Source organism: Astyanax mexicanus, chromosome 7 (assembly GCF_023375975.1).
Source record: "Astyanax mexicanus isolate ESR-SI-001 chromosome 7, AstMex3_surface, whole genome shotgun sequence".
NCBI lineage: Eukaryota > Metazoa > Chordata > Actinopteri > Characiformes > Acestrorhamphidae > Astyanax > Astyanax mexicanus.
Genome location: NC_064414.1, coordinates 57,243,131 through 57,268,584, shown reverse-complemented (window position 1 = coordinate 57,268,584; position 25,454 = coordinate 57,243,131). Strand labels below are relative to the sequence as shown.

Here is a 25,454-nt window from a genome sequence, read left to right as displayed (position 1 = left end):
AGACCCTTCCTCAGCCGGTAAGGCAATCCCATGATGCAGCGCGGGGCAGCACAGCGTAGCTCAACTTCTTCCATAATAGCGGACGGAAGTGGATCGGCCAGCGCCGAAGTCATTTTCAAATGTAAGTTATTTAAGTTTTTATTGCGTAAGTGTGGTGTTTCACGAGTTTTCTTGGCATAAAATAACATAAATTAGCGTTTTATTTGTAGTTTTGGTTAGTTGGTGGCCGTTTTCCAGTTTTTATATATCGAGGTGTTAGCATTTATGCTAGCGGGTTTTGAAGCGCCAGTGCATTGTTTTAGATGGGCTGATGCTAACTAGCCTGTTAGCTCAATAGCTAAGTAGCCTGACTGGCGATATTCAGCGCTTTTTTATCAGTCGCCGTAAAATTTTATAAGTTAACTCAGTTAACCCTTTCTTTATAGTTAGTTAGACCTGTCGGGTTTATACGATCTGTATGTGGGCTGTTTAACGTGATAGCCAGTGTTCAGATATACAAATTACTTCCACTCTTTTAGGGAGCAGCTCAGCAATAGAAGCCTTTATAAAGGCTCGCATAGAGAAAGCGAGGCTCTTCACTGGGGAGAAAAACTCAGCTCTCTCAGCATGGAATTAAGAGCTTATTTAAGCTAAACTAGTTAGTTATTTAACGATAATATATTTTTATTCTATTCCATCTTAAATGATGCAGCTTTTACACTTTGATACATTAATCCAACCAGCTAGCTAACTGCTTATGATTACAATAATAAAACAATAGGTTTGTGGCAAATAAGTTGATAGAAAACCCGCTTTAGAAAACTAGTTAATACGTAACTAATGCATTGCCAGTTACAGCATATCTAAGCTAATATTAAGCTAATAATTGCTTAAGTTATACATTCATGCATTTAGGCATCTTTCTAAACTAATTAAAAAATGTAGGTAGATTTTGCAAAATGTTTGATTACACTTAAATCGAATCCTTTGTGTAGATCACTGAAGTTAAAATGGTGTTATTTTCCTCAACTATAAAGCATCTTAATGCCATTATTTGTTTTTGTTTGTTCTTTGACAGGACTGTTGTTCTGGAATTGGGGCTTGCGGACAAAGTAAAAGAAATGGGAAAACTTAAAAAATAAATACAATGTAAGTTCAAAGATGAATCTGAAATTGTGTAGAATAATTTATGTATTTTATTGATTTGTATGTATTGATTTGAGGGTAGTATAGATATGTAAATTATTGTTAAAGTATAATTGAGGGGGAGAGAGAAGAGAGCAGAGCAGGAGCGGTCAGAGCGCTTGTATAACCTCCTAGAAAAAGATTAAATTAAATTAAATTAAATTAAACTAGAAAAGAGATTAAATTATGCATGTTTTACAATAAAGTTGGCTTTTTTTTTTTTTAAGTTGAGAACCGGCATTTGTGTGTTTTTAAAGCAGTCATGGAAAACTAATGCATGCCTTGTAGGTATTCTATACTGATATAAACTTACTTAATAGGTTGTTTAAAACTGAAATTCATATTTCAATTGAATTGTTTGTATTGTTTATTCTAACCACACTTACAGAACAAGACTAATATTAACAGTGAGTGGAACACGTGAACTGGTTTAAAGTAGCACAAAATAAGACAATGAAAAAGACATTTTAAACTAGAACATTAAACAAACATGAATGATGCGTGTACAATATTTACACAATATTGGCAGTGCAAATTTAACATTTAATGAAAACCAAACTGATCTATTTGTTTCCAGTTTGATAAAATCACTGGACACCAGCAATGTTGACATAAAGTTGCTCCCGTAATTGGTGGCCACTGACAGCTGTGATGTCTTCTTCCTGCACATCAGCTTCCTCATCTTCATCTGCTTCCTCCTCAGGCTGAACATCTCCTGCTCCCATGCAGATGTTGTGCAGAGTGACACAGGCAGCGATCACCTCTGGCACAAACCTTGGGTTCACTTCTTGAGCATGCAGGAAAATTGATCTCCATCTGGTCTTCAGCATCCCAAAACCACGTTTAATTGTAGAACGTGCCCTTGCATGATGCCTATTGAAGGCCACCCTCTCTTCTCCTCTGACAGGCTTCTTGAATGGAGTGATGAGGGCTATGGGCTGAGAGATGCATGGGTACCCACCATCACCAAGGATCATGTAGCCTCTGGGTGGGAAAGTGGCCTGCCGATACAGAGTGCATCATGTACTGAGCCAGGAAAGCAAATAAAAACATCAAGAAACTTTGCCTGGTGGTCACAGACAGCCTGAAATTGCACAGAGGGGTAGAGCTTCCGGTTTCTGTAGCAGTGTGCATCAGGTTCTCCAGGGGCTTTGATTCGCACATGGCACCCATCTATGGCACCCACTACAGAGTGGAAAGCTGCATGGATTCCCAGCCTCACGAAGCCATCAGAGATGCTCTGCAGTTCTCCGGGTTTTGGGTGCCGGATAACTTTCGGAAGGATTCACCGCATTGGCCACTCTGTGAATCACACGGTGCACTATAGAACGGGGCATAGAAAAAGCACGGGACACAACACGGTATGATGTGCCACAGGCCAACCAAAAAAGAAAAACCAAGACTTCAATGGTCCCTCCCCAACCATGGGTGCTCTCGTGCTGAATAAGTTTAAAAAGCACTTTCAGGGATTCACGGTTCAGGCGAAAGTCAGGCTTGGTGTCTTGGGTGTCGTCCGGGAATATTCTCAGAAGTGCTACACTTGAATTCAGAGCACAGTATCTTGTAGGTCTTTCTCCCTGCAAGAAATGAAAAATTACTTTTATATATGCTATTTATTTATTTATTTATTTAGTGTGTGTGGACAGTTCTTTTGCAAAACAGAAAAGTGATTTGTTCCTTTGTGTTTAAAGAATATCATTTATCTGTTTTGTAAATTAACTGTTCGCACAGGTTCTATTTATGTATTTATTTATTGATTGATTGATTAATTGTTAATAAATGAATTGTCTGCATGTGTATAGTTGTATCACTTTGAAGTTAGCATAAAATAAAATGCATATTTGCAAAAACAGATGAGTGCTATTCTTTAAACAAACCTTTCATGCTTAAAAGACAGCATTTGTCTGTCTGCATATAAACTTTTTTCCCCCCACAATTTTCAATTAATTGTATCAGCTTGATTATTAGCAACTACTTAATCAATATAAATGTATTAAATAAACTATGTAGGTGTTCTGTACATGTTGTTATAATAATTATTTATTGTTATTATTATTATTATTATTATTATTAATAGCTTAATTAATTCATTGTTGTTAAAATACCATAGTTTTTACAATGATCTAATATGGGGGGGTGTTAATAGTGGAATTTTTACCACAGAGTATAAGAGGAAATGTTTTTTTCTGAGCCGATCTTACCTGTTCAAGGGCAGAAATAAGCGCTCTTCTTCTTAAATTTCGGACTCTGGCTGCAGCATGTCGACGCTCTTCCTCCAGCGCAAAAACGATTAAAATTGTAATAAAAACAGCAAGAGGTGCGTCCATAATGCTGGTAGGGTGATGAGGTGGTTCCCGCGGCTGAGGTAAGTAAACAGTGGGCGCGTGCTGTGGGCGGGGCCAACTCGTGACGCAGTCGCTGCCTAACTAGAGAGTCCCAATAATGTGTCTTATAAGGCTGGATGGCGGTTAGAACGCTGTCTAGTTAAACAGCTGTCTACGTAGTCAGTGCCTACATAGAGAGCTCACTAGGTTTTGGGACAGACCCAGAGTGTTATTTTCAGTAGTTGTTGACAATGCTGTTATTGGGCTCACTGAAGACGGGGCAGCGGTCTGTGATTCTACATTTGTTGACGGTTTGATTGGATTTGATTGCAGAGCCTTCAGCAGTTTTTAATGACAACACAGTTACTGGACTTGATTTGGGGGCATGGCAGTTGAATCTGATTTTGCAATTGTAGTGAGGGAATATGTTTCTTTTGTGTTCAAATTTGAGGCTGGAGATAAAGTTACTAATATCCTACTAGTGCTGATTGGAATAGTAGTTATAGAAGCATATCTAACTAAAGGAGACACTGTACCTGTTATGACCCCTTCTGTGGCCAGTGGTGAATTTGTTGATGTCACAGTAGTACGGACTGAAGTAGGAGATATTGAAGAAGGGGTTGTCTCTGAAGAAGTTGTTGTAGCTACTTGCACTGTAGTTTCAGACCCTGTGTCTCCGTGTGCAGGAGATGCTGTGGTAAGTACCATTGTGGTAAGCTGAGTAGGTGTTGATGTAAAATTTGATATTGAAGCAGTTTTTGGGACAACGGTACCTGTTGTGGGACCATTTGTAAACATGAATGGAAGTGTTGTTGTTGGTGTAGTACTGACTAAATAAGGACTTGTCTCTGAAGATGCTGTAGCTACTTGTGATTTAGTTACAGCAGCAGATGTTGAAGCAGAGGTTGTCTCTGAAGATACTGTAGTTACTTGAGCTGTAGTTTCAGCAGCAGATGTTGAAGCAGGGGTTGTCTCTGGAGATACTGTAGTTACTTGAGCTGTAGTTTCAGCAGCAGATGTTGAAGCAGGGGTTGTCTCTGGAGATACTGTAGTTACTTGTACTGTAGTTTCAGCAGTAGATGTTAAAACAGAGGTTGTCTCTGAAGATGCTGTAGTTACTTGTGCCGTAGTTACAGTGGCAGAAGCTGGAGCATGTGTTGTTTCTGAAGATGCTGTAGTTACTTGTGCTGTAGTTTCAGAGGCAGATGTTGAAGCAGGGGTTGTTTCGGAAGATGCTGTAGTTACTTGTGCTGTAGTTTCAGCAATAGATGTTGAAGCAGAGGTTGTCTCTAAAGATGCTGTAGTTACTTGTGCTGTAGTTACAGTGGCAGAAGCTGGAGCATGTGTTGTCTCTGAAGATGCTGTAGTTACTTGTGCTGTAGTTTCAGAGGCAGATGTTGAAGCAGGGGTTGTTTCGGAAGATGCTGTAGTTACTTGTGCTGTAGTTACAGCAGCAGATGTTGAAGCAGATGTTGTCTCTGAAGATGCTGTAGTTACTTGTGCTGTAGTTTCAGCAGCAGATGTTGAAGCAGGGGATGTCTCTAAAGATGCTGTAGTTACTTGTGCTGTAGCTTCAGCAGTAGATGTTGAAACAGAGGTTGTTTCTGAAGATGCTGTAGTTACTTGTGCTGTAGTTTCAGCAGATGTTGAAGCAGGGGTTGTCTCTAAAGATACTGTAGTTACTTGTGCTGTAGTTACAGCAGCAGATGTTGAAGCAGGGGTTGTCGGTGAAGATAATGTAGTTACTTTTTCTGTAGTTTCAGCAGGAGATGTTGAAGCAGAAGTTGTCCCTGAAGATGCTATAGTTACTTTTGCTGTATTTTCAGCAGCAGATGTTGAAGCAGGGGTTGTCTCTGAAGCTGCTGTAGTTACTTGTGCTGTAGTTTCAGCAGCAGATGTTGAAGCAGAGGTTGTCTCTGAATATACTGTAGTTACTTGTGCTGTAGTTTCAGCAGCAGATGTTGAAGCAGAGGTTGTCTCTGAAGCTGCTGTAGTTACTTGTGCCGTAGTTTCAGAAGCAGAAGCTGGTGCAGGGGATGTCTCTGAAGATGCTGTAGTTACTTGTGCTGTAGTTTCAGCAGCAGATGTTGAAGCAGAGGTTGTCTCTGAAGATGCTGTAGTTACTTGTGCTGTAGTTTCAGCAGCAGATGTTGAAGCAGGGGTTGTCTCTGAAGATGCTGTAGTTACTTGTGCTGTAGTTTCAGCAGCAGATGTTGAAGCAGAGGCTGTCTCTGAAGATGCTGTAGTTACTTGTGCTGTCGTTACAGCAGCAGATGTTGATGGAGGGGTTGTCTCTGAAGATGCTGTAGTTACTTGTGCTGTAGTTTCAGCAGCAGATGTTGAAGCAAGGGTTGTCTCTGAAGATACTGTAGTTACTTGTGCTGTAGTTTCAGCAGCAGATGTTGAAACAGAGGTTGTCTCTGAAGATGCCGTAGTTCCTTGTGTTGTAGTTACAGCAGCAGATGTTGAAGCAGGGGTTGAAGCAGAGGTTGTCTCTGAGGATGCTGTAGTTACTTGTCCTGTAGTTTCAGCAGCAGATGTTGAAGCAGGCGTTGTCTCTGAAGATGGTGTAGTTACTTGTGCTGAAATTTCTGCAGCAGATGTTGAAGCAGGGGTTGTCTCTGAAGATGGTGTTGTTACTTGTGCTGTAGTTTCAGCAGCAGATGTTGAAGCAGATGTTGTCTCTGAAGATACCATAGTTCCTTGTGTTGTAGTTTCAGCAGCAGATGTTGAAGCAGATGTTGTCTCTGAGGATGCTGTAGTTACTTGTCCTGTAGTTTCAGCAGCAGATGTTGAAGCAGGCGTTGTCTCTGAAGATGGTGTAGTTACTTGTCCTGTAGTTTCAGCAGCAGATGTTGAAGCAGGGTTTGTCTCTGAAGATGCTGTAGTTACATGTCCTGTAGTTTCAGCAGCAGATGTTGAAGCAGAGGTTGTTTCTGGAGATGCTGTAGTTACTTGTACTGTAGTTAAAGCAGCAGATGTTGAAGCAGATATTGTCTCTGAAGATGCCGTAGTTCCTTGTGTTGTAGTTTCAGCAGCAGATGTTGAAGAAGGTGTTGTATCTGAAGATGCTGTAGATACTTGTGCTGTAGTTTCAGAAGCAGAAGCTGGTGCAGGGGATGTCTCTGAAGATGCTGTAGTTACTTTTGCTGTATTTTCAGCAGCAGATGTTGAAGCAGGGGTTGTCTCTGAAGATACTGTAGTTACTTGTGCTGTATTTTCAGCAGCAGATGTTGAAGCAGGGGTTGTCGCTGAAGATACTGTAGTTACTTTTTCTGTAGTTTCAGCAGCAGATGTTGAAGCAGGGGTTGTCTCTGTAGATGCTGTAGTTACTTGTGCTGTAGTTTCAGCAGCAGATGTTGAAGCAGAGGTTGTCTCTGAAGATGCTGTAGTTACTTGAGCTGTAGTTTCAGCAGCAGATGTTGAAGCAGAGGTTGTCTCTGAAGATGCTGTAGTTACTTGAGCTGTAGTTACAGCAGCAGATGTTGAAGCAGGGGTTGTCTCTGAAGATGCTGTAGTTACTTGTCCTGTAGTTTCAGCAGCAGATGTTGAAGCAGGCGTTGTCTCTGAAGATGGTGTAGTTACTTGTCCTGTAGTTTCAGCAGCAGATGTTGAAGCAGAGGTTGAAGCAGAGGTTGTCTCTGAAGATGCCGTACTTCCTTGTTTTGTAGTTTCAGCAGCAGATGTTGAAGCAGACGTTGTCTCTGAAGATAGCATAGTTCCTTGTGTTGTAGTTTCAGCAGCAGATGTTGAAGCAGAGGTTGTCTCTGAGGATGCTGTAGTTACTTGTCCTGTAGTTTCAGCAGCAGATGTTGAAGCAGGCGTTGTCTCTGAAGATGGTGTAGTTACGTGTCCTGTAGTTTCAGCAGCAGATGTTGAAGCAGGGTTTGTCTCTGAAGATGCTGTAATTACATGTCCTGTAGTTTCAGCAGCAGATGTTGAAGTAGGGGTTGTCTCTGAAGATGCTGTAGTTACATGTCCTGTAGTTTCAGCAGCAGATGTTGAAGCAGAGGTTGTTTCTTGAGATGCTGTAGTTACTTGTACTGTAGTTAAAGCAGCAGATGTTGAAGCAGATATTGTCTCTGAAGATGCCGTAGTTTCTTGTGTTGTAGTTTCAGCAGCAGATGTTGAAGAAGGTGTTGTATCTGAAGATGCTGTAGTTAAATGTGCTGTAGTTATAGCAGCAGATATTGAAGCAGAATTTGTCGCTGAAGATGCTATAGTTACTTTTGCTGTATTTTCAGCAGCAGATGTTGAAGCAGGGGTTGTCTCTGAAGATACTATAGTTACTTGTGCTGTATTTTCAGCAGAAGATGTTGAAGCAGGGGTTGTCTCTGAAGATGCTGTAGTTACTTGTGCTGTAGTTTCAGCAGCAGATGTTGAAGCAGAGGTTGTCTCTGAAGATGCTGTAGTTACTTGTGCTGTAGTTTCAGCAGCAGATGTTGAAGCAGAGGTTGTCTCTGAAGATGCTGTAGTTACTTGTGCAGTATTTAAAGCAGCAGATGTTGAAACAGGGGTTGTCTCTGAAGATGCTGTAGTTACTTGTGCTGTCGTTACAGCAGCAGATGTTGAAGCAGGGGTTATCTCTGAAGCTGCTGTAGTTACTTGTGCTGTAGTTTCAGAAGCAGAAGCTGGCGCAGGGGATGTCTCTGAAGATGCTGTAGTTACTTGAGCTGTAGTTACAGCAGCAGATGTTGAAGCAGAGGTTGTCTCTGAAGATACTGTAGTTACTTTTTCTGTAGTTTCAGCAGCAGATGTTGAAGCAGGGGTTATCTCTGAAGCTGCTGTAGTTACTTGTGCTGTAGTTTCAGAAGCAGAAGCTGGCACAGGGGATGTCTCTGAAGATGCTGTAGTTACTTGAGCTGTAGTTACAGCAGCAGATGTTGAAGCAGAGGTTGTCTCTGAAGATGCTGTAGTTACTTGAGCTGTAGTTTCAGCAGCAGATGTTGAAGCATAGGTTGTCTCTGAAGATGCTGTAGTTACTTGATCTGTAGTTACAGCAGCAGATGTTGAAGCAGATGTTGTCTCTGAAGATGCTGTAGTTAGTTGTGCTGTAGCTTCAGCAGCAGATGTTGAAGCAGGGGTTGTCTTTGAAGATGCTGTAGTTACTTTTGCTGTAGTTACAACAGGAGATGTTGAAGCAGAGGTTGTCTCTGAAGATGCTGTAGTTACTTGTGCTGAAGTTACAGCAGCAGATGTTGAAGCAGATGTTATCTCTGAAGATACTGTAGTTACTTGTGCTGTAGTTTCAGCAGCAGATGTTGAAGCAGGGGTTATCTCTGAAGCTGCTGTAGTTACTTGTGCCGTAGTTTCAGAAGCAGAAGCTGGCGCAGGGGATGTCTCTGAAGATGCTGTAGTTACTTGTGCTGTAGTCACAGCAGGAGATGTTGAAGCAGATGTTGTCTCTGAAGATACTGTAGTTACTTGTGCTGTAGCTTCAGCAGTAGATGTTGAAGCAGGGGTTGTCTCTGAAGTTGCTGTAGTCACTTGTGCTGTCGTTACAGCAGCAGATGTTGAAGCAGGGGTTGTCGGTGAAGATGCTGTAGTTACTTGAGCTGTAGTTATAGCAGCAGATGTTGAAGCAGGGGTTGTCTCTGAAGATGCTGTAGTTACTTGTGCTGTAGTTTCAGCAGCAGATGTTGAAGAAGGTGTTGTCTCTGAAGATGCTGTAGTTACTTGAGCTGTAGTTATAGCAGCAGATGTTGAAGAAGGTGTTGTCTCTGAAGATGCTGTAGTTACTTGAGCTGTAGTTACAGCAGCAGATGTTGAAGCAGGGGTTGTCGCTGAAGATACTGTAGTTACTTTTTCTGCAGTTTCAGCAGCAGATGTTGAAGCAGGGGTTGTCTCTGAAGATGATGTAGTTACTTGTGCTGTAGCTTCAGCAGTAGATGTTGAAGCAGAGGTTGTCTCTGAAGACGTTGTATTTACTTGTGCTGAAGTTTCAGCAGCAGATGTTGAAACAGATGTTGTCTCTGAAGATGCTGTAGTTACTTGAGCTGTATTTTCAGCGGCAGAAGCTGGAGCAGGTGTTGTCTCTGAAGATGCTGTAGTTACTTGTGCTGTAGTTTCAGCAGCAGATGTTGAAGCAGGGGTTGTCTCTGCAGATGGTGTAGTTACTTGTGCTGTAGTTTCAGCAGCAGATGTTGAAGCAGGGGTTGTCTCTGAAGATGCTGTAGTTACTTTTGATGTAGTTTCAGCAGCAGAGGTTGAAGCAGAGGTTGTCTCTGAAGATGGTGTAGTTACTTGTGCTGTAGTTTCAGCAGCAGATGTTGAAGCAGGGGTTGTCTCTGAAGATGCTGTAGTTACTTTTACTGTAGTTTCAGCAGCAGATGTTGAACCAGAGGTTGAAGCAGAGGTTGTCTCTGAAGATGGTGTAGTTACTTGTGCTGTATTTTCTGCAGCAGATGTTGAAGAAGGGGTTGTCTCTGAAGATGGTGTAGTTACTTGTGCTGTATTTTCTGCAGCAGATGTTGAAGCAGGGGTTGTCTCTGAAGATGGTGTAGTTAATTGTGCTGTAGTTTCAGCAGCAGATGTTGAAGCAGGGGTTGTCTCTGAAGATGCTGTAGTTACTTGTGCTGTAGTTTCAGCAGATGTTGAAGCAGAGGTTGTCTCTGAAGACGGTGTAGTTACTTGTACTGTAGTTTTAGCAGCAGATGTTGAAGCAGAGGTTGTCTCTGAAGATGCCGTAGTTCCTTGTGCTGTAGTTTCAGCAGCAGATGTTGAAGCAGAGGTTGTCTCTGTAGATGCTGTAGTTATTTGTGCTGTAGTTTCAGCAGCAGATGTTGAAGCAGGGGTTGTCTCTGAAGACGGTGTAGTTACTTGTACTGTAGTTTTAGCAGCAGATGTTGAAGCAGAGGTTGTCTCTGAAGATGGTGTAGTTACTTGTGCTGTAGTTTCTGCAGCAGATGTTGAAGCAGAGGTTGTCTCTGTAGATGCTGTAGTTATTTGTGCTGTAGTTTCAGCAGCAGATGTTGAAGCAGGGGTTGTCTCTGAAGACGGTGTAGTTACTTGTACTGTAGTTTTAGCAGCAGATGTTGAAGCAGAGGTTGTCTCTGAAGATGCTGTAGTTACTTGTGCTGTAGTTTCAGCAGCAGATGTTGAAGCAGAGGTTGTCTCTGAAGACGGTGTAGTTACTTGTACTGTAGTTTTAGCAGCAGATGTTGAAGCAGAGGTTGTCTCTGAAGATGCTGTAGTTACTTGTGCTGTAGTTTCAGCAGTAGATGTTGAAACAGGGGTTGTCTCTAAAGATACTGTAGTTACTTGTGCTGTAGTTTCAGCAGCAGATGTTGAAGCAGGGGTTGTCTCTGAAGATGCTGTAGTTACTTGTGCTGTAGTTTCTGCAGCAGATGTTGAAGCAGAGGTTGTCTCTGAAGATGGTGTAGTTACTTGTGCTGTAGTTTCAGCAGCAGATGTTGAAGCAGAGGTTGAAGCAGAGGTTGTCTCTGAAGATGGTGTAGTTACTTGTGCTGTAGTTGTAGCAGCAGATTTTGAAGCAGAGGTTGAAGCAGAGGTTGTCTCTGAAGATGCTGTAGTTACTTGTACTGTAGTTACAGCAGCAGGTGTTGAAGCAGATATTGTCTCTGAAGATGCTGTAGTTCCTTGTGTTGTACTTTCAGCAGCAGATGTTGAAGCAGATGTTGAAGCAGGCGTTGTCTCTGAAGATGGTGTAGTTACATGTCCTGTAGTTTCAGCAGCAGATGTTGAAGCAGATATTGTATCTGAAGATGCCGTAGTTCCTTGTGTTGTAGTTTCAGCAGCAGATGTTAAAGCAGGGGTTGTCTCTGAAGATACTGTAGTTACTTGTGCTGTAGTTTCAGCAGCAGATGTTGAAGCAGAGGTTGTCCCTGAAGATGCTGTAGTTTCTTGAACTGTAGTTTCAGCAGCAGATGTTGAAGCAGAGGTTGTCTCTGAAGATGCTGTAGTTACTTGACCTGTGGTTTCAGCAGCAGATGTTGAAGCAGAGGTTGTCTCTGAAGATGCTGTAGTTACTTGTCCTGTAGTTTCAGCAGCAGATGTTGAAGCAGGCGTTGTCTCTGAAGATGCCGTAGTTTCTTGTGTTGTAGTTTTAGCAGCAGAGGTTGAAGCCGAGGTTGTCTCTGAAGATGGTGTAGTTACTTGTGCTGTAGTTTCAGCAGCAGATGTTGAAGCAGAGGTTATCCCTGAAGATGCTGTAGATATTTGTGCTGTAGATTCAGCGGCAGATGTTGAAGCAGAGGTTGTCTCTGAAGATGCTGTAGTTTCTTGTGCTGTAGTTTCAGCAGCAGATGTTGAAGCAGAGGTTGTCTCTGAAGATGGTGTAGTTACTTGTACTGTAGTTTTAGCAGCAGATGTTGAAGCAGAGGTTGTCTCTGAAGATGCCGTAGTTCCTTGTGTTGTAGTTTCAGCAGTAGATGTTGAAACAGGGGTTATCCCTGAAGATGCTGTAGTTACTTGTGCTGTAGTTACAGCAGCAGATGTTGAAGCAGATTTTGTCTCTGAAGATGCTGTAGTTACTTGTGCTGCAGTTACAACAGCAGATGTTGAAGAAGGTGTTGTCTCTGAAGATGTTGTAGTTACTTGAGCTGTAGTTTCAGCAGCAGATGTTGAAGCAGGGGTTGTCTCTGAAGATGCTGTAATTACTTGTGCTGTAGTTTCAGCAGCAGATGTTGAAGCAGGGGTTGTCTCTGAATATCCTGTAGTTACTTGTGCTGTAGTTTCAGCAGCAGATGTTGAAGCAGAGGTTGTCTCTGAAGATGTTGTAGTTACTTGAGCTGTAGTTTCAGCAGCAGAAGTTGAAGCAGGGGTGGTCTCTGAAGATACTGTAGTTACTTGTGCTGTAGTTTCAGCAGCAGATGTTGAAGCAGAGGTTGACTCTGAAGATGCTGTAGTAACTTGTGCTGTAGTTTCAGCCGCAGATGTTGAAACAGGGGTTGTCTCTGAAGATGCCGTAGTTCCTTGTGTTGTAGTTTCAGCAGCAGATGTTGAAGCAGGGGTTGTCAGTGAAGATACTGTATTTACTTTTTCTGTAGTTTCAGCAGGAGATGTTGAAGCAGAAGTTGTCCCTGAAGATGCTGTAGTTACTTGTGCTGTAGTTTCAGCAGCAGATGTTGAAGCAGGGGTTGTCTCTGAAGATACTGTAGTTACTTGTGTTGAAGTTTCAGCAGCAGATGTTGAAGCAGGGGTTGTCTCTAAAGATACTGTAGTTACTTGTGCTGTAGTTTTAGCAGATGCTGTCTCTGAAGATACTGTAGTTACTACTGCTGTAGTTTCAGCAGCAGATGTTAAAGCAGGGGTTGTCTCTGAAGATGCTGTAGTTACTTGTGTTGAAGTTTCAGCAGCAGATGTTGAAGCAGGGGTTGTCTCTAAAGATACTGTAGTTACTTGTGCTGTAGTTTCAGCAGCAGATGTTGAAGCAGAGGTTGTCTCTGTAGATGCTGTAGTTACTTGTGCTGTAGTTTCAGCAGCAGATGTTGAAGCAGAGGTTGTCTCTGAAGATGCTGTAGTTACTTGTGCTGTAGTTTCAGCAGATGCTGTCTCTGAAGATACTGTAGTTACTTGTGCTGTACTTTCAGCAGCAGACGTTGAAGCAGGAGTTGTCTCTGAAGATGCTGTAAATACTTGTGCTGTAGTTTCAGCAGCAGATGTTGAAGAAGAGGTTGTCTCTGAAGATGCTGTAGTTAGTTGTGCTGTAGTTTCAGCAGAAGATGTTAAAGCAGAGGTTGTCTCTGAAGATACTGTAGTTACTTTTGCTGTAGTTTTAGCAGATGTTGTCTCTGAAGATACTGTAGTTACTTGCGCTGTAGTTTCAGCAGCAGATGTTAAAGCAGGGGGTTTCTCTGAATATACTGTAGTTACTTGTGCTGTAGTTTCAGCAGCAGATGTTGAAGCAGGGGTTGTCTCTGAAGATGCTGTAGTTACTTGTGCTGTAGTTTTAGCAGATGTCTCTGAAGATACTGTAGTTACTTGTGCTGTAGTTTCAGCAGAAGATGTTAAAGCAGAGGTTGTCTCTGAAGATACTGTAGTTACTTGTGCTGTAGTTTCAGCAGAAGATGTTAAAGCAGATGTTGTCCCTGAATATCCTGTAGTTACTTGTGCTGTAGTTTCAGCAGAAGATGTTAAAGCAGAGCTTGTCTCTGAAGATACTGTAGTTACTTTTGCTGTAGTTTTAGCAGATGTCTCTGAAGATACTGTAGTTACTTGTGCTGTAGTTTCAGCAGAAGATGTTAAAGCAGAGGTTGTCTCTGAAGATACTGTAGTTACTTTTGCTGTAGTTTTAGCAGATGTTGTCCCTGAATATCCTGTAGTTACTTGTGCTGTAGTTTCAGCAGAAGATGTTAAAGCAGAGCTTGTCTCTGTAGATGCTGTAGTTACTTGTGCTGTAGTTTCAGCAGCAGATGTTGAAGCAGAGGTTGTCCCTGAAGATGCTGTAGTTTCTTGTGCTGTAGTTTCAGCAGCAGATGTTGAATCAGAGGTTGTCTCTGAAGATGCTGTAGATATTTGTGCTGTAGTTTCAGCAGCAGATGTTGAAGCAGAGGTTGTCTCTGAAGACGGTGTAGTTACTTGTCCTGTAGTTTCAGCAGCAGATGTTGAAGCAGAGGTTGTCTCTGAAGATGCTGTAGTTACTTGTGCTGTAGTTTCAGCAGAAGATGTTAAAGCAGAGGTTGTCTCTGAAGATACTGTAGTTATTTTTGCTGTAGTTTTAGCAGATGTTGTCCCTGAAGATCCTGTAGTTACTTGTGCTGTAGTTTCAGCAGAAGATGTTAAAGCAGAGGTTGTCTCTGAAGATACTGTAGTTACTTGTGCTGTAGTTTCAGCAGCAGATGTTGAAGCAGAGGTTGTCCCTGAAGATGCTGTAGTTTCTTGTGCTGTAGTTTCAGCAGCAGATGTTGAATCAGAGGTTGTCTCTGAAGATGCTGTAGATATTTGTGCTGTAGTTTCAGCAGCAGATGTTGAAGCAGAGGTTGTCTCTGAAGACGGTGTAGTTACTTGTCCTGTAGTTTTAGCAGCAGATGTTGAAGCAGAGGTTGTCTCTGAAGATGCCGTAGTTCCTTGTGCTGTAGTTTCAGCAGCAGATGTTGAAGCAGGGGTTGTCTCTGAAGATGCTGTAGTTACTTGTGCTGTAGTTTCAGCAGAAGATGTTGAAGCAGGGGTTGTCTCTGAAGATACTGTAGTTACTTGTGCTGTAGTTTCAGCAGCAGATGTTGAAGCAGGGGTTGTCTCTGAAGATGCTGTAGTTACTTGTGCTGTAGTTTCAGCAGATGTTGTCTCTGAAGATATTGTAGTTACTTGTGCTGTAGTTTCAGCAGATGTTGTCTCTGAAGATACTGTAGTTACTTGTGCTGTAGTTTCAACAGCAGTTGTTGAAGCAGGGGTTGTCTCTGAAGATACTGTAGTTACTTGTGCTGTAGTTTCAGCAGCAGATGTTAAAGCAGGGGTTGTCTCTAAAGATACTGTAGTTACTTGTGCTGTAGTTTCAGCAGCAGATGTTGAAGCAGGGGATGTCTCTGAAGATACTGTAGTTAGTTGTGCTGTAGTTTCAGCTGCAGATGTTAAAGCAGGGGTTGTCTCTGAAGATGCTGTAGTTACTTGTGCTGTAGTTTCAGCAGCAGATGTTAAAGCAGGGGTTGTCTCTAAAGATACTGTAGTTACTTGTGCTGTAGTTTCAGCAGCAGATGTTGAAGCAGAGGTTGTCCCTGAAGATGCTGTAGTTACTTGTGCTGTAGTTTCAGCAGCAGATGTTAAAGCAGGGGTTGTCTCTAAAGATACTGTAGTTACTTGTGCTGTAGTTTCAGCAGCAGATGTTGAAGCAGAGGTTGTCCCTGAAGATGCTGTAGTTACTTGTACTGTAGTTACAGTGGCAGATGTTGACGCAGGGGTTGTCTCTAAAGATACTTTAGTTACTTCTGCTGTAGTTTCAGCAGCAGATGTTGAAGCAGGGGTTGTCTCTGAAGATGCTGTAGTTACTTGTGCTGTAGTTTCAGCAGCAGATGTTGAAGCAGGGGTTGTCTCTGAAGATACAGTAGTTACTTGTGCTGTAGTTTCAGCAGCAGATGTTGAAGCAGGGGTTGTCTCTGAAGATGCTGTAGTTACTTGTGCTGTAGTTTCAGCAGAAGATGTCAAAGCAGGGGTTGTCTCTAAAGATACTGTAGTTACTTGTGCTGTAGTTTCAGCAGCAGATGTTGAAGCAGAGGTTGTCTCTGAAGACGTTGTAGTTACTTGTGCTGTAGTTTCAGCAGCAGATGTTGAAGCAGATGTTGTCTCTGAAGATGCTGTAGTTACTTGTGCTGTAGTTTCAGCTGCAGATGTTGAAGCAGTGGTTGGCTCTGAAGATGCTGTAGTTACTTGTGCTGTAGTTTCAGCAGCAGATGTTGAAGCAGGGGTTGCCTCTGAAGATGCGGTTGTAACTTGTGCTGTAGTTTCAGCAGAAGATGTTGAAGGAGGTGTTGTCTCTGAAGATACTGTAGTTACTTGTGCTGTATTTTCAGCAGAAGATGTTGAAGGAGGGGTTGTCTCTGAAGATGCTGTAGTTACTTGAGCTGTAGTTTCAGCAGCAGTTGATGAAGGAGGGGTTGTCTCTAAAGATGCTGTAGTTACTTCAGCTGTAGTTTCAGCAGCAGTTGATGAAGCAGGGGTTGTCTCTAAAGATGCTGTAGTTACTTGTGCTGTAGTTTCAGCAGCAGATGTTGAAACAGGGGTTGTCCCTGAAGATGCTGTAGTTACTTGTACTGTAGTTACAGTGGCAGATGTTGATGCAGAGGTTGTCTCTGAAGATACTGTAGTTACTTGAGCTGTAGTTTTAGCAGCAGATGTTGAAGCAGGGGTTGTCTCTGAAGATGCTGTAGTTACTTGAGCTGTAGTTTCAGCATCTGATGTTGAAGCAGGGGTTGTCTCTGAAGATGCTGTAGTTACTTGTGCTGTAGTTTCAGCAGCAGATGTTGAAGCAGAGGTTGTCTCTGAAGATGCTGTAGTTACTTGTGCTGTATTTTCAGCAGCAGATGTTGAAGCAGGGGTTGTCTCTGAAGATGCTGTATTTACTTGTGCTGTAGTTTCAGCAGAAGATGTCAAAGAATGGGTTGTCTCTAAAGATACTGTAGTTACTTGTGCTGTAGTTTCAGCAGGAGATGTTGAAGCAGGGGTTGTCTCTGTACATGCTGTAGTTACTTGTGCTGTAGTTTCAGCAGCAGATGTTGAAGCAGAGGGTGTCTCTGAAGATGCTGTAGTTACTTGAGCTGTAGTTTCAGCAGCAGATGTTGAAGCAGGGATTGTCTCTGAAGATGCTGTAGTTACTTGTGCTGTAGTTACAGCAGCAGATGTTGAAGCAGGGGTTGTCTCTGAAGATACTGTAGTTACTTGTGCTGTAGTTTCAGCAGCAGATGTTGAAGCAGGGGTTGTCTCTGAAGATACTGTAGTTACTTGTGCTGTAGTTTCAGCAGCAGATGTTGAAGCAGGGGTTGTCTCTGAAGATACTGTAGTTACTTGTGCTGTAGTTACAGCAGCAGATGTTAAAGCAGGGGTTGTCTCTGAAGATGTTGTAGTTACTTGTGCTGTAGTTTCAGCAGCAGATGTTGAAGCAGGGGTTGTCTCTGAAGATGCTGTAGTTACTTGTGCTGTAGTTTCAGCAGCAGATGTCAAAGAAGGGGGTGTTTCTAAAGATACTGTAGTTACTTGAGCTGTAGTTTCTTGAGCTGTAGTTTTAGCAGCAGATGTTGAAGCAGGGGTTGTCTCTGAAGATTCTGTAGTTACTTGAGCTGTAGTTTCAGCATCTGATGTTGAAGCAGGGGTTGTCTCTGAAGATGCTGTAGTTACTTGTGCTGTAGTTTCAGCAGCAGATGTTGAAGCAGGGGTTGTCTCTGAAGATGCTGTAGTTACTTGTGCTGTAGTTTCAGCAGAAGATGTCAAAGAAGGGGGTGTTTCTAAAGATACTGTAGTTACTTGAGCTGTAGTTTCTTGAGCTGTAGTTTTAGCAGCAGATGTTGAAGCAGGGGTTGTCTCTGAAGATTCTGTAGTTACTTGAGCTGTAGTTTCAGCATCTGATGTTGAAGCAGGGGTTGTCTCTGAAGATGCTGTAGTTACTTGTGCTGTAGTTTCAGCAGCAGATGTTGAAGCAGGGGTTGACTCTAAAGATACTGTAGTTACTTGTGCTGTAGTTTCAGCAGGAGATGTTGAAGCAGGGGTTGTCTCTGTAGATGCTGTAGTTACTTGTGCTGTAGTTTCAGCAGCAGATGTTGAAGCAGGGGTTGTCTCTGTAGATACTGTATTTACTTGTGCTGTAGTTTTAGCAGCAGATGTTGAAGCAGGGGTTGTCTCTGAAGATTCTGTAGTTACTTGAGCTGTAGTTTCAGCATCTGATGTTGAAGCAGGGGTTGTCTCTGAAGATACTGTAGTTACTTGTGCTGTAGTTTCAGCAGCAGATGTTGAAGCAGGGGTTGACTCTGAAGATACTGTAGTTACTTGTGCTGTAGTTTCAGCAGCAGTTGATGAAGCAGGGGTTGTCTCCGTAGATGCTGTAGTTACTTGAGCTGTAGTTTCAGCAGCAGATGTTGAAGCAGGGGTTGTCTCTGTAGATGCTGTAGTTACTTGTGCTGTAGTTTCAGCAGCAGATGTTGAAGCAGGGGTTGTCTCTGAAGATACTGTAGTTACTTGTGCTGTAGTTTCAGCAGCAGATGTTGAAGAAGGGGTTGTCTCTGTAGATACTGTATTTACTTGTGCTGTAGTTTCAGCAGCAGATGTTGAAGCAGAGGTTGTCTCTGAAGATGCTGTAGTTACTTGTGCTGTAGTTTCAGCAGCAGATGTTGAAGCAGGGGTTGTCTCTGAAGATGCTGTAGTTACTTGTGCTGTAGTTACAGCAGCAGATGTTAAAGCAGGGGTTGTCTCTGAAGATGCTGTAGTTACTTTTGCTGTAGTTTCAGCAGATGTTGTCTCTGAAGATGCTGTAGTTACTTGTGCTGTAGTTACAGCAGCAGATGTTAAAGCAGGGGTTGTCTCTGAAGATGCTGTAGTTACTTTTGCTGTAGTTTCAGCAGATGTTGTCTCTGAAGATGCTGTAGTTACTTGTGCTGTAGTTTCAGCAGCAGATGTTGAAGCAGGGGTTGTCTCTGAAGATACTGTAGTTACTTTTGCTGTAGTTTCAGCAATAGATGTTGAAGCAGAGGTTGTCTCTGAAGGTGCTGTAGTTAGTTGTGCTGTATTTTCAGCCACAGATGTTGAAGCAGGGGTTGTCTCTGAAGATGCTGTAGTTACTTGAGCTGTAGTTTCAGCAGCAGTTGATGATGCAGGGGTTGTCTCTAAAGATGCTGTAGTTACTTGAGCTGTAGTTTCAGCAGCAGTTGATGAAGCAGGGGTTGTCTCTGAAGTTGCTGTAGTTACTTGAGCTGTAGTTTCAGCAGATGTTGTCTCTGAAGATGATGTAGTTACTTGTGCTGTAGTTACAGCAGCAGATGCTAAAGCAGGGGTTGTCTCTGAAGATGTTGTAGTTACTTGTGCTGTAGTTTCAGCAGCAGTTGATGAAGCAGGGGTTGTCTCTGAAGATGCTGTAGTTACTTGTGCTGTAGTTTCAGCAGCAGATGTTGAAGCAGAGGTTGTCTCTAAAGATGCTGTAGTTACTTGTGCTGTAGTTTCAGCAGCAGATGTTGAAGCAGGGGATGTCTCTAAAGATGCTGTAGTTACTTGAGCTGTAGTTCCAGCAGCAGATGTTGAACCAGAGGTTGTCTCTGAAGATACTGTAGTTACTTGAGCTGTAGTTTTAGCAGCAGATGTTGAAGCAGGGGTTCTCTCTGAAGATTCTGTAGTTACTTGAGCTGTAGTTTCAGCATCTGATGTTGAAGCAGGGGTTGTCTCTGAAGATGCTGTAGTTACTTGTGCTGTAGTTTCAGCAGCAGATGTTGAAGCAGGGGTTGGCTCTGAAGATGCTGTAGTTACTTGTGCTGTAGTTTCAGCAGATGTTGTCTCTGAAGATGCTGTAGTTACTTGTGCTGTAGTTTCAGCAGCAGATGTTGAAGCAGGGGTTGTCTCTGAAGATGCTGTAATTACTTGTGCTGTAGTTTCAGCAGAAGATGTCAAAGCAGGGGTTGTCTCTAAAGATACTGTAGTTACTTGTGCTGTAGTTTCAGCAGCAGATGTTGAAGCAGAGGTTGTCTCTGTAGATACTGTAGTTACTTGAGCTGTAGTTTCAGCAGCAGATGTTGAAGCAGGGGTTGTCTCTGAAGATGCTGTAGTTACTTGTGCTGTAGTTTCAGCAGAAGATGTCAAAGAAGGGGGTGTCTCTAAAGATACTGTAGTTACTTGTGCTGTAGTTTCAGCAGGAGATGTTGAAGCAGGGGTTGTCTCTGAAGATGCTGTAGTTACTTGTGCTGTAGTTTCAGCAGATGTTGTCTCTGAAGATGCTGTAGTTACTTGTGCTGTAGTTACAGCAGCAGATGTTAAAGCAGGGGTTGTCTCTGAAGATGTTGTAGTTACTTGTGCTGTAGTTTCAGCAGCAGATGTTAAAGCAGGGGTTGTCTCTGAAGATACTGTAGTTACTTGTGCTGTAGTTTCAGCAGCAGATGTTGAAGCAGGGGTTGTCTCTGAAGATGCTGTAGTTACTTGTGCTGTAGTTTCAGCAGCAGATGTTGAAGCAGGGGTTGTCTCTGAAGATGCTGTAGTTACTTGTGCTGTAGTTTCAGCAGCAGATGTTAAAGCAGGGGTTGTCTCTGAAGATGCTGTAGTTACTTGTGCTGTAGTTTCAGCAGCAGATGTTGAAGCAGGGGTTGTCTCTGAAGATACTGTAGTTACTTGTGCTGTAGTTTCAGCAGCAGATGTTGAAGCAGGGGTTGTCTCTGAAGATGCTGTAGTTACTTGTGCTGTAGTTTCAGAAGCAGATGTTGAAGCAGGGGTTGTCTCTGAAGATGCTGTAGTTACTTGTGCTGTAGTTTCAGCAGCAGATGTTAAAGCAGGGGTTGTCTCTGAAGATGCTGTAGTTACTTGTGCTGTAGTTTCAGCAGCAGATGTTGAAGCAGAGGTTGTCTCTGTAGATGCTGTAGTTACTTGTGCTGTAGTTTCAGCAGCAGATGTTAAAGCAGGGGTTGTCTCTGAAGATGCTGTAGTTACTTGTGCTGTAGTTTCAGCAGCAGATGTTGAAGCAGGGGTTGTCTCTGAAGATGCTGTAGTTACTTGTGCTGTAGTTTCAGCAGAAGATGTCAAAGAAGGGGGTGTCTCTGAAGATACTGTAGTTACTTGTGCTGTAGTTTCAGCAGGAGATGTTGAAGCAGGGGTTGTCTCTGAAGATGCTGTAGTTACTTGTGCTGTAGTTTCAGCAGCAGATGTTGAAGCAGGGGTTGTCTCTGAAGATACTGTAGTTACTTGTGCTGTAGTTTCAGCAGCAGATGTTGAAGCAGAGGGTGTCTCTGAAGATGCTGTAGTTACTTGAGCTGTAGTTTCAGCAGCAGATGTTGAAGCAGGGGTTGTCTCTGTAGATACTGTAGTTACTTGTGCTGTAGTTTCAGCAGCAGATGTTGAAGCAGGGGTTGTCTCTGTAGATACTGTATTTACTTGTGCTGTAGTTTCAGCAGCAGATGTTGAAGCAGGGGTTGTCTCTGAAGATACTGTAGTTACTTGTGCTGTAGTTTCAGCAGCAGATGTTGAAGCAGGGGTTGTCTCTGTAGATACTGTATTTACTTGTGCTGTAGTTTCAGCAGCAGATGTTGAAGCAGAGGGTGTCTCTGAAGATACTGTAGTTACTTGTGCTGTAGTTTCAGCAGCAGATGTTGAAGCAGGGGTTGTCTCTGAAGATACTGTAGTTACTTGTGCTGTAGTTTCAGCAGCATATGTTGAAGCAGGGGTTGTCTCTGTAGATACTGTATTTACTTGTGCTGTAGTTTCAGCAGCAGATGTTGAAGCAGAGGGTGTCTCTGAAGATGCTGTAGTTACTTGAGCTGTAGTTTCAGCAGCAGATGTTGAATCAGGGGTTGTCTCTGAAGATGCTGTAGTTACTTGTGCTGTAGTTTCAGCAGCAGATGTTGAAGCAGGGGTTGTCTCTGAAGATGCTGTAGTTACTTGTGCTGTAGTTTCAGCAGCAGATGTTGAAGCAGGGGTTGTCTCTGAAGATGCTGTAGTTACTTGTGCTGTAGTTTCAGCAGCAGATGTTAAAGCAGGGGTTGTCTCTGAAGATGCTGTAGTTACTTGTGCTGTAGTTTCAGCAGCAGATGTTGAAGCAGGGGTTGTCTCTGAAGATACTGTAGTTACTTGTGCTGTAGTTTCAGCAGCAGATGTTGAAGCAGGGGTTGTCTCTGAAGATGCTGTAGTTACTTGTGCTGTAGTTTCAGAAGCAGATGTTGAAGCAGGGGTTGTCTCTGAAGATGCTGTAGTTACTTGTGCTGTAGTTTCAGCAGCAGATGTTAAAGCAGGGGTTGTCTCTGAAGATGCTGTAGTTACTTGTGCTGTAGTTTCAGCAGCAGATGTTGAAGCAGAGGTTGTCTCTGTAGATGCTGTAGTTACTTGTGCTGTAGTTTCAGCAGCAGATGTTAAAGCAGGGGTTGTCTCTGAAGATGCTGTAGTTACTTGTGCTGTAGTTTCAGCAGCAGATGTTGAAGCAGGGGTTGTCTCTGAAGATGCTGTAGTTACTTGTGCTGTAGTTTCAGCAGAAGATGTCAAAGAAGGGGGTGTCTCTGAAGATACTGTAGTTACTTGTGCTGTAGTTTCAGCAGGAGATGTTGAAGCAGGGGTTGTCTCTGAAGATACTGTAGTTACTTGTGCTGTAGTTTCAGCAGCAGATGTTGAAGCAGAGGGTGTCTCTGAAGATGCTGTAGTTACTTGTGCTGTAGTTTCAGCAGCAGATGTTGAAGCAGGGGTTGTCTCTGAAGATACTGTAGTTACTTGTGCTGTAGTTTCAGCAGCAGATGTTGAAGCAGGGGTTGTCTCTGTAGATACTGTATTTACTTGTGCTGTAGTTTCAGCAGCAGATGTTGAAGCAGAGGGTGTCTCTGAAGATGCTGTAGTTACTTGAGCTGTAGTTTCAGCAGCAGATGTTGAATCAGGGGTTGTCTCTGAAGATGCTGTAGTTACTTGTGCTGTAGTTTCAGCAGCAGATGTTGAAGCAGGGGTTGTCTCTGAAGATGCTGTAGTTACTTGTGCTGTAGTTACAGCAGCAGATGTTAAAGCAGGGGTTGTCTCTGAAGATGCTGTAGTTACTTGTGCTGTAGTTTCAGCAGCAGATGTTGAAGCAGGGGTTGTCTCTGAAGATACTGTAGTTACTTTTGCTGTAGTTTCAGCAGATGTCTCTGAAGATGCTGTAGTTACTTGTGCTGTAGTTTCAGCAGCAGATGTTAAAGCAGGGGTTGTCTCTGAAGATGCTGTAGTTACTTGTGCTGTAGTTTCAGCAGCAGATGTTGAAGCAGGGGTTGTCTCTGAAGATACAGTAATTACTTGTGCTGTAGTTTCAGCAGCAGATGTTGAAGCAGGGGTTGTCTCTGAAGATGCTGTAGTTACTTGTGCTGTAGTTACGGCAGCAGATGTTGAAGCAGAGGTTGCCTCTGAAGATGCGGTTGTAACTTGTGCTGTAGTTTCAGCTGCAGATGTTGAAGCAGGGGTTGATTCTGAAGATACTGAAGTTACTTGAGCTGTAGTTTCAGCAATAGATGTTGAAGCAGAGGTTGTCTCTGAAGGTGCTGTAGTTAGTTGTGCTGTATTTTCAGCCACAGATGTTGAAGCAGGGGTTGTCTCTGAAGATGCTGTAGTTACTTGAGCTGTAGTTTCAGCAGCAGTTGATGATGCAGGGGTTGTCTCTAAAGATGCTGTAGTTACTTGAGCTGTAGTTTCAGCAGCAGTTGATGAAGCAGGGGTTGTCTCTGAAGTTGCTGTAGTTACTTGAGCTGTAGTTTCAGCAGCAGTTGATGAAGCAGGGGTTGTCTCTGAAGATGCTGTAGTTACTTGTGCTGTAGTTTCAGCAGCAGATGTTGAAGCAGAGGTTGTCTCTAAAGATGCTGTAGTTACTTGTGCTGTAGTTTCAGCAGCAGATGTTGAAGCAGGGGATGTCTCTAAAGATGCTTTAGTTACTTGAGCTGTAGTTCCAGCAGCAGATGTTGAACCAGAGGTTGTCTCTGAAGATACTGTAGTTACTTGAGCTGTAGTTTTAGCAGCAGATGTTGAAGCAGGGGTTCTCTCTGAAGATTCTGTAGTTACTTGAGCTGTAGTTTCAGCATCTGATGTTGAAGCAGGGGTTGTCTCTGAAGATGCTGTAGTTACTTGTGCTGTAGTTTCAGCAGATGTTGTCTCTGAAGATGCTGTAGTTACTTGTGCTGTAGTTTCAGCAGCAGATGTTGAAGCAGGGGTTGTCTCTGAAGATGCTGTAATTACTTGTGCTGTAGTTTCAGCAGAAGATGTCAAAGCAGGGGTTGTCTCTAAAGATACTGTAGTTACTTGTGCTGTAGTTTCAGCAGCAGATGTTGAAGCAGAGGTTGTCTCTGTAGATACTGTAGTTACTTGAGCTGTAGTTTCAGCAGCAGATGTTGAAGCAGGGGTTGTCTCTGAAGATGCTGTAGTTACTTGTGCTGTAGTTTCAGCAGAAGATGTCAAAGAAGGGGGTGTCTCTAAAGATACTGTAGTTACTTGTGCTGTAGTTTCAGCAGGAGATGTTGAAGCAGGGGTTGTCTCTGAAGATGCTGTAGTTACTTGTGCTGTAGTTTCAGCAGATGTTGTCTCTGAAGATGCTGTAGTTACTTGTGCTGTAGTTACAGCAGCAGATGTTAAAGCAGGGGTTGTCTCTGAAGATGTTGTAGTTACTTGTGCTGTAGTTTCAGCAGCAGATGTTAAAGCAGGGGTTGTCTCTGAAGATGCTGTAGTTACTTGTGCTGTAGTTTCAGCAGCAGATGTTGAAGCAGGGGTTGTCTCTGAATATGCTGTAGTTATTTGAGCTGTAGTTTCAGCAGCAGATGTTGAAGCAGAGGTTGTCTCTAAAGATACTGTAGTTACTTGAGCTGTAGTTTCAGCAGCAGATGTTAAAGCAGGGGTTGTCTCTGAAGATACTGTAGTTACTTGTGCTGTAGTTTCAGCAGCAGATGTTGAAGCAGGGGTTGTCTCTGAAGATACTGTAGTTACTTGTGCTGTAGTTTCAGCAGCAGATGTTGAAGCAGAGGGTGTCTCTGAAGATGCTGTAGTTACTTGAGCTGTAGTTTCAGCAGCAGATGTTGAAGCAGGGGTTGTCTCTGAAGATGCTGTAGTTACTTGTGCTGTAGTTTCAGCAGCAGATGTTAAAGCAGGGGTTGTCTCTGAAGATGCTGTAGTTACTTGTGCTGTAGTTTCAGCAGCAGATGTTGAAGCAGGGGTTGTCTCCGAAGCCATTGTAGTTACTTGTGCTGTAGTTACTGCAGCAGATGTTGAAGCAGAGGTTGCCTCTGAAGATACTGTAGTTACTTGTGCTGTAGTTACAGTAGCAGATGTTGAAGCAGCGGTTGTCTCTGAAGATGCCGTAGTTACTTGTGCTGTAGTTTCAGCAGATGTTGTCTCTGAAGATGCTGTAGTTACTTGAGCTGTAGTTTCAGCAGCAGATGTTGAAGCAGGGGTTGTCTCTGAAGATACTGTAGTTACTTGTGCTGTAGTTTCAGCAGCAGATGTTGAAGCAGAGGTTGTCTCTGAAGATGATGTAGTTACTTGTGCTGTAGTTTCAGCAGATGTTGTCTCTGAAGATGATGTAGTTACTTGTGCTGTAGTTACAGCAGCAGATGCTAAAGCAGGGGTTGTCTCTGAAGATGTTGTAGTTACTTGTGCTGTAGTTTCAGCAGCAGATGTTAAAGCAGGGGTTGTCTCTGAAGATGCTGTAGTTACTTGTGCTGTAGTTTCAGCAATAGATGTTGAAGCAGAGGTTGTCTCTGAAGATGCTGTAGTTAGTTTTGCTGTAGTTTCAGCCACAGATGTTGAAGCAGGGGTTGTCTCTGAAGATGCTGTAGTTACTTGAGCTGTAGTTTCAGCAGCAGTTGATGAAGCAGGGGTTGTCTCTAAAGATACTGTAGTTACTTG

General features: G+C 42.9%; 3 protein-coding genes across 3 annotated transcripts in view; all 3 read right to left on the bottom strand.

Moving 5' to 3' along the window:
- Positions 1 to 4,734, bottom strand: part of LOC111196798 (serine-rich adhesin for platelets) — a 113,790-nt gene extending 109,056 nt beyond the window's left edge. The window contains exon 1 of the mRNA XM_049481703.1: positions 4,025 to 4,734. Within this exon, the coding sequence (XP_049337660.1) occupies positions 4,025 to 4,286 (262 nt within the window). The 5' untranslated portion in view covers positions 4,287 to 4,734. The remainder of the gene's footprint in view (positions 1 to 4,024) is intronic.
- Positions 4,735 to 5,247: 513 nt separating this feature from the next.
- Positions 5,248 to 6,563, bottom strand: LOC125802887 (mucin-22-like; the record flags this gene model as incomplete). Its single annotated transcript, XM_049480993.1, has 2 exons — positions 5,248 to 5,302; positions 5,593 to 6,563. Coding segments are annotated over 2 exons (1,026 nt in total), but the record flags the coding sequence as incomplete, so codon positions are not given.
- Positions 6,564 to 7,602: 1,039 nt separating this feature from the next.
- Positions 7,603 to 24,779, bottom strand: LOC125802886 (mucin-22-like). The gene is made up of 5 exons (XM_049480992.1): positions 24,759 to 24,779; positions 23,985 to 23,989; positions 10,225 to 12,144; positions 7,948 to 9,015; positions 7,603 to 7,657 (listed from the first exon to the last, which is right to left on the bottom strand). Exons 1-5 carry the CDS (start codon positions 24,777 to 24,779, stop codon positions 7,603 to 7,605), a joined length of 3,069 nt encoding a protein of 1,022 aa, XP_049336949.1.
- Between the last annotated feature and the right edge of the window lie 675 nt (positions 24,780 to 25,454).

Coding starts and splice junctions, on each gene's coding strand:
- LOC125802886 (XM_049480992.1), bottom strand. CDS start 24,779: ATGGCTTCGGAGACAACCCCT. Junction 9,016..10,224: donor ATAACTACAGCATCTACAGA/GACAACCTCTGC, acceptor ATCTTCACCGAC/AACCCCTGCTTCAACATCTG. Junction 7,658..7,947: donor GTAACTACAGCATCTTCAGA/GACAACCTCTGC, acceptor CTATAACTACAG/CACATTTAACTACAGCATCT.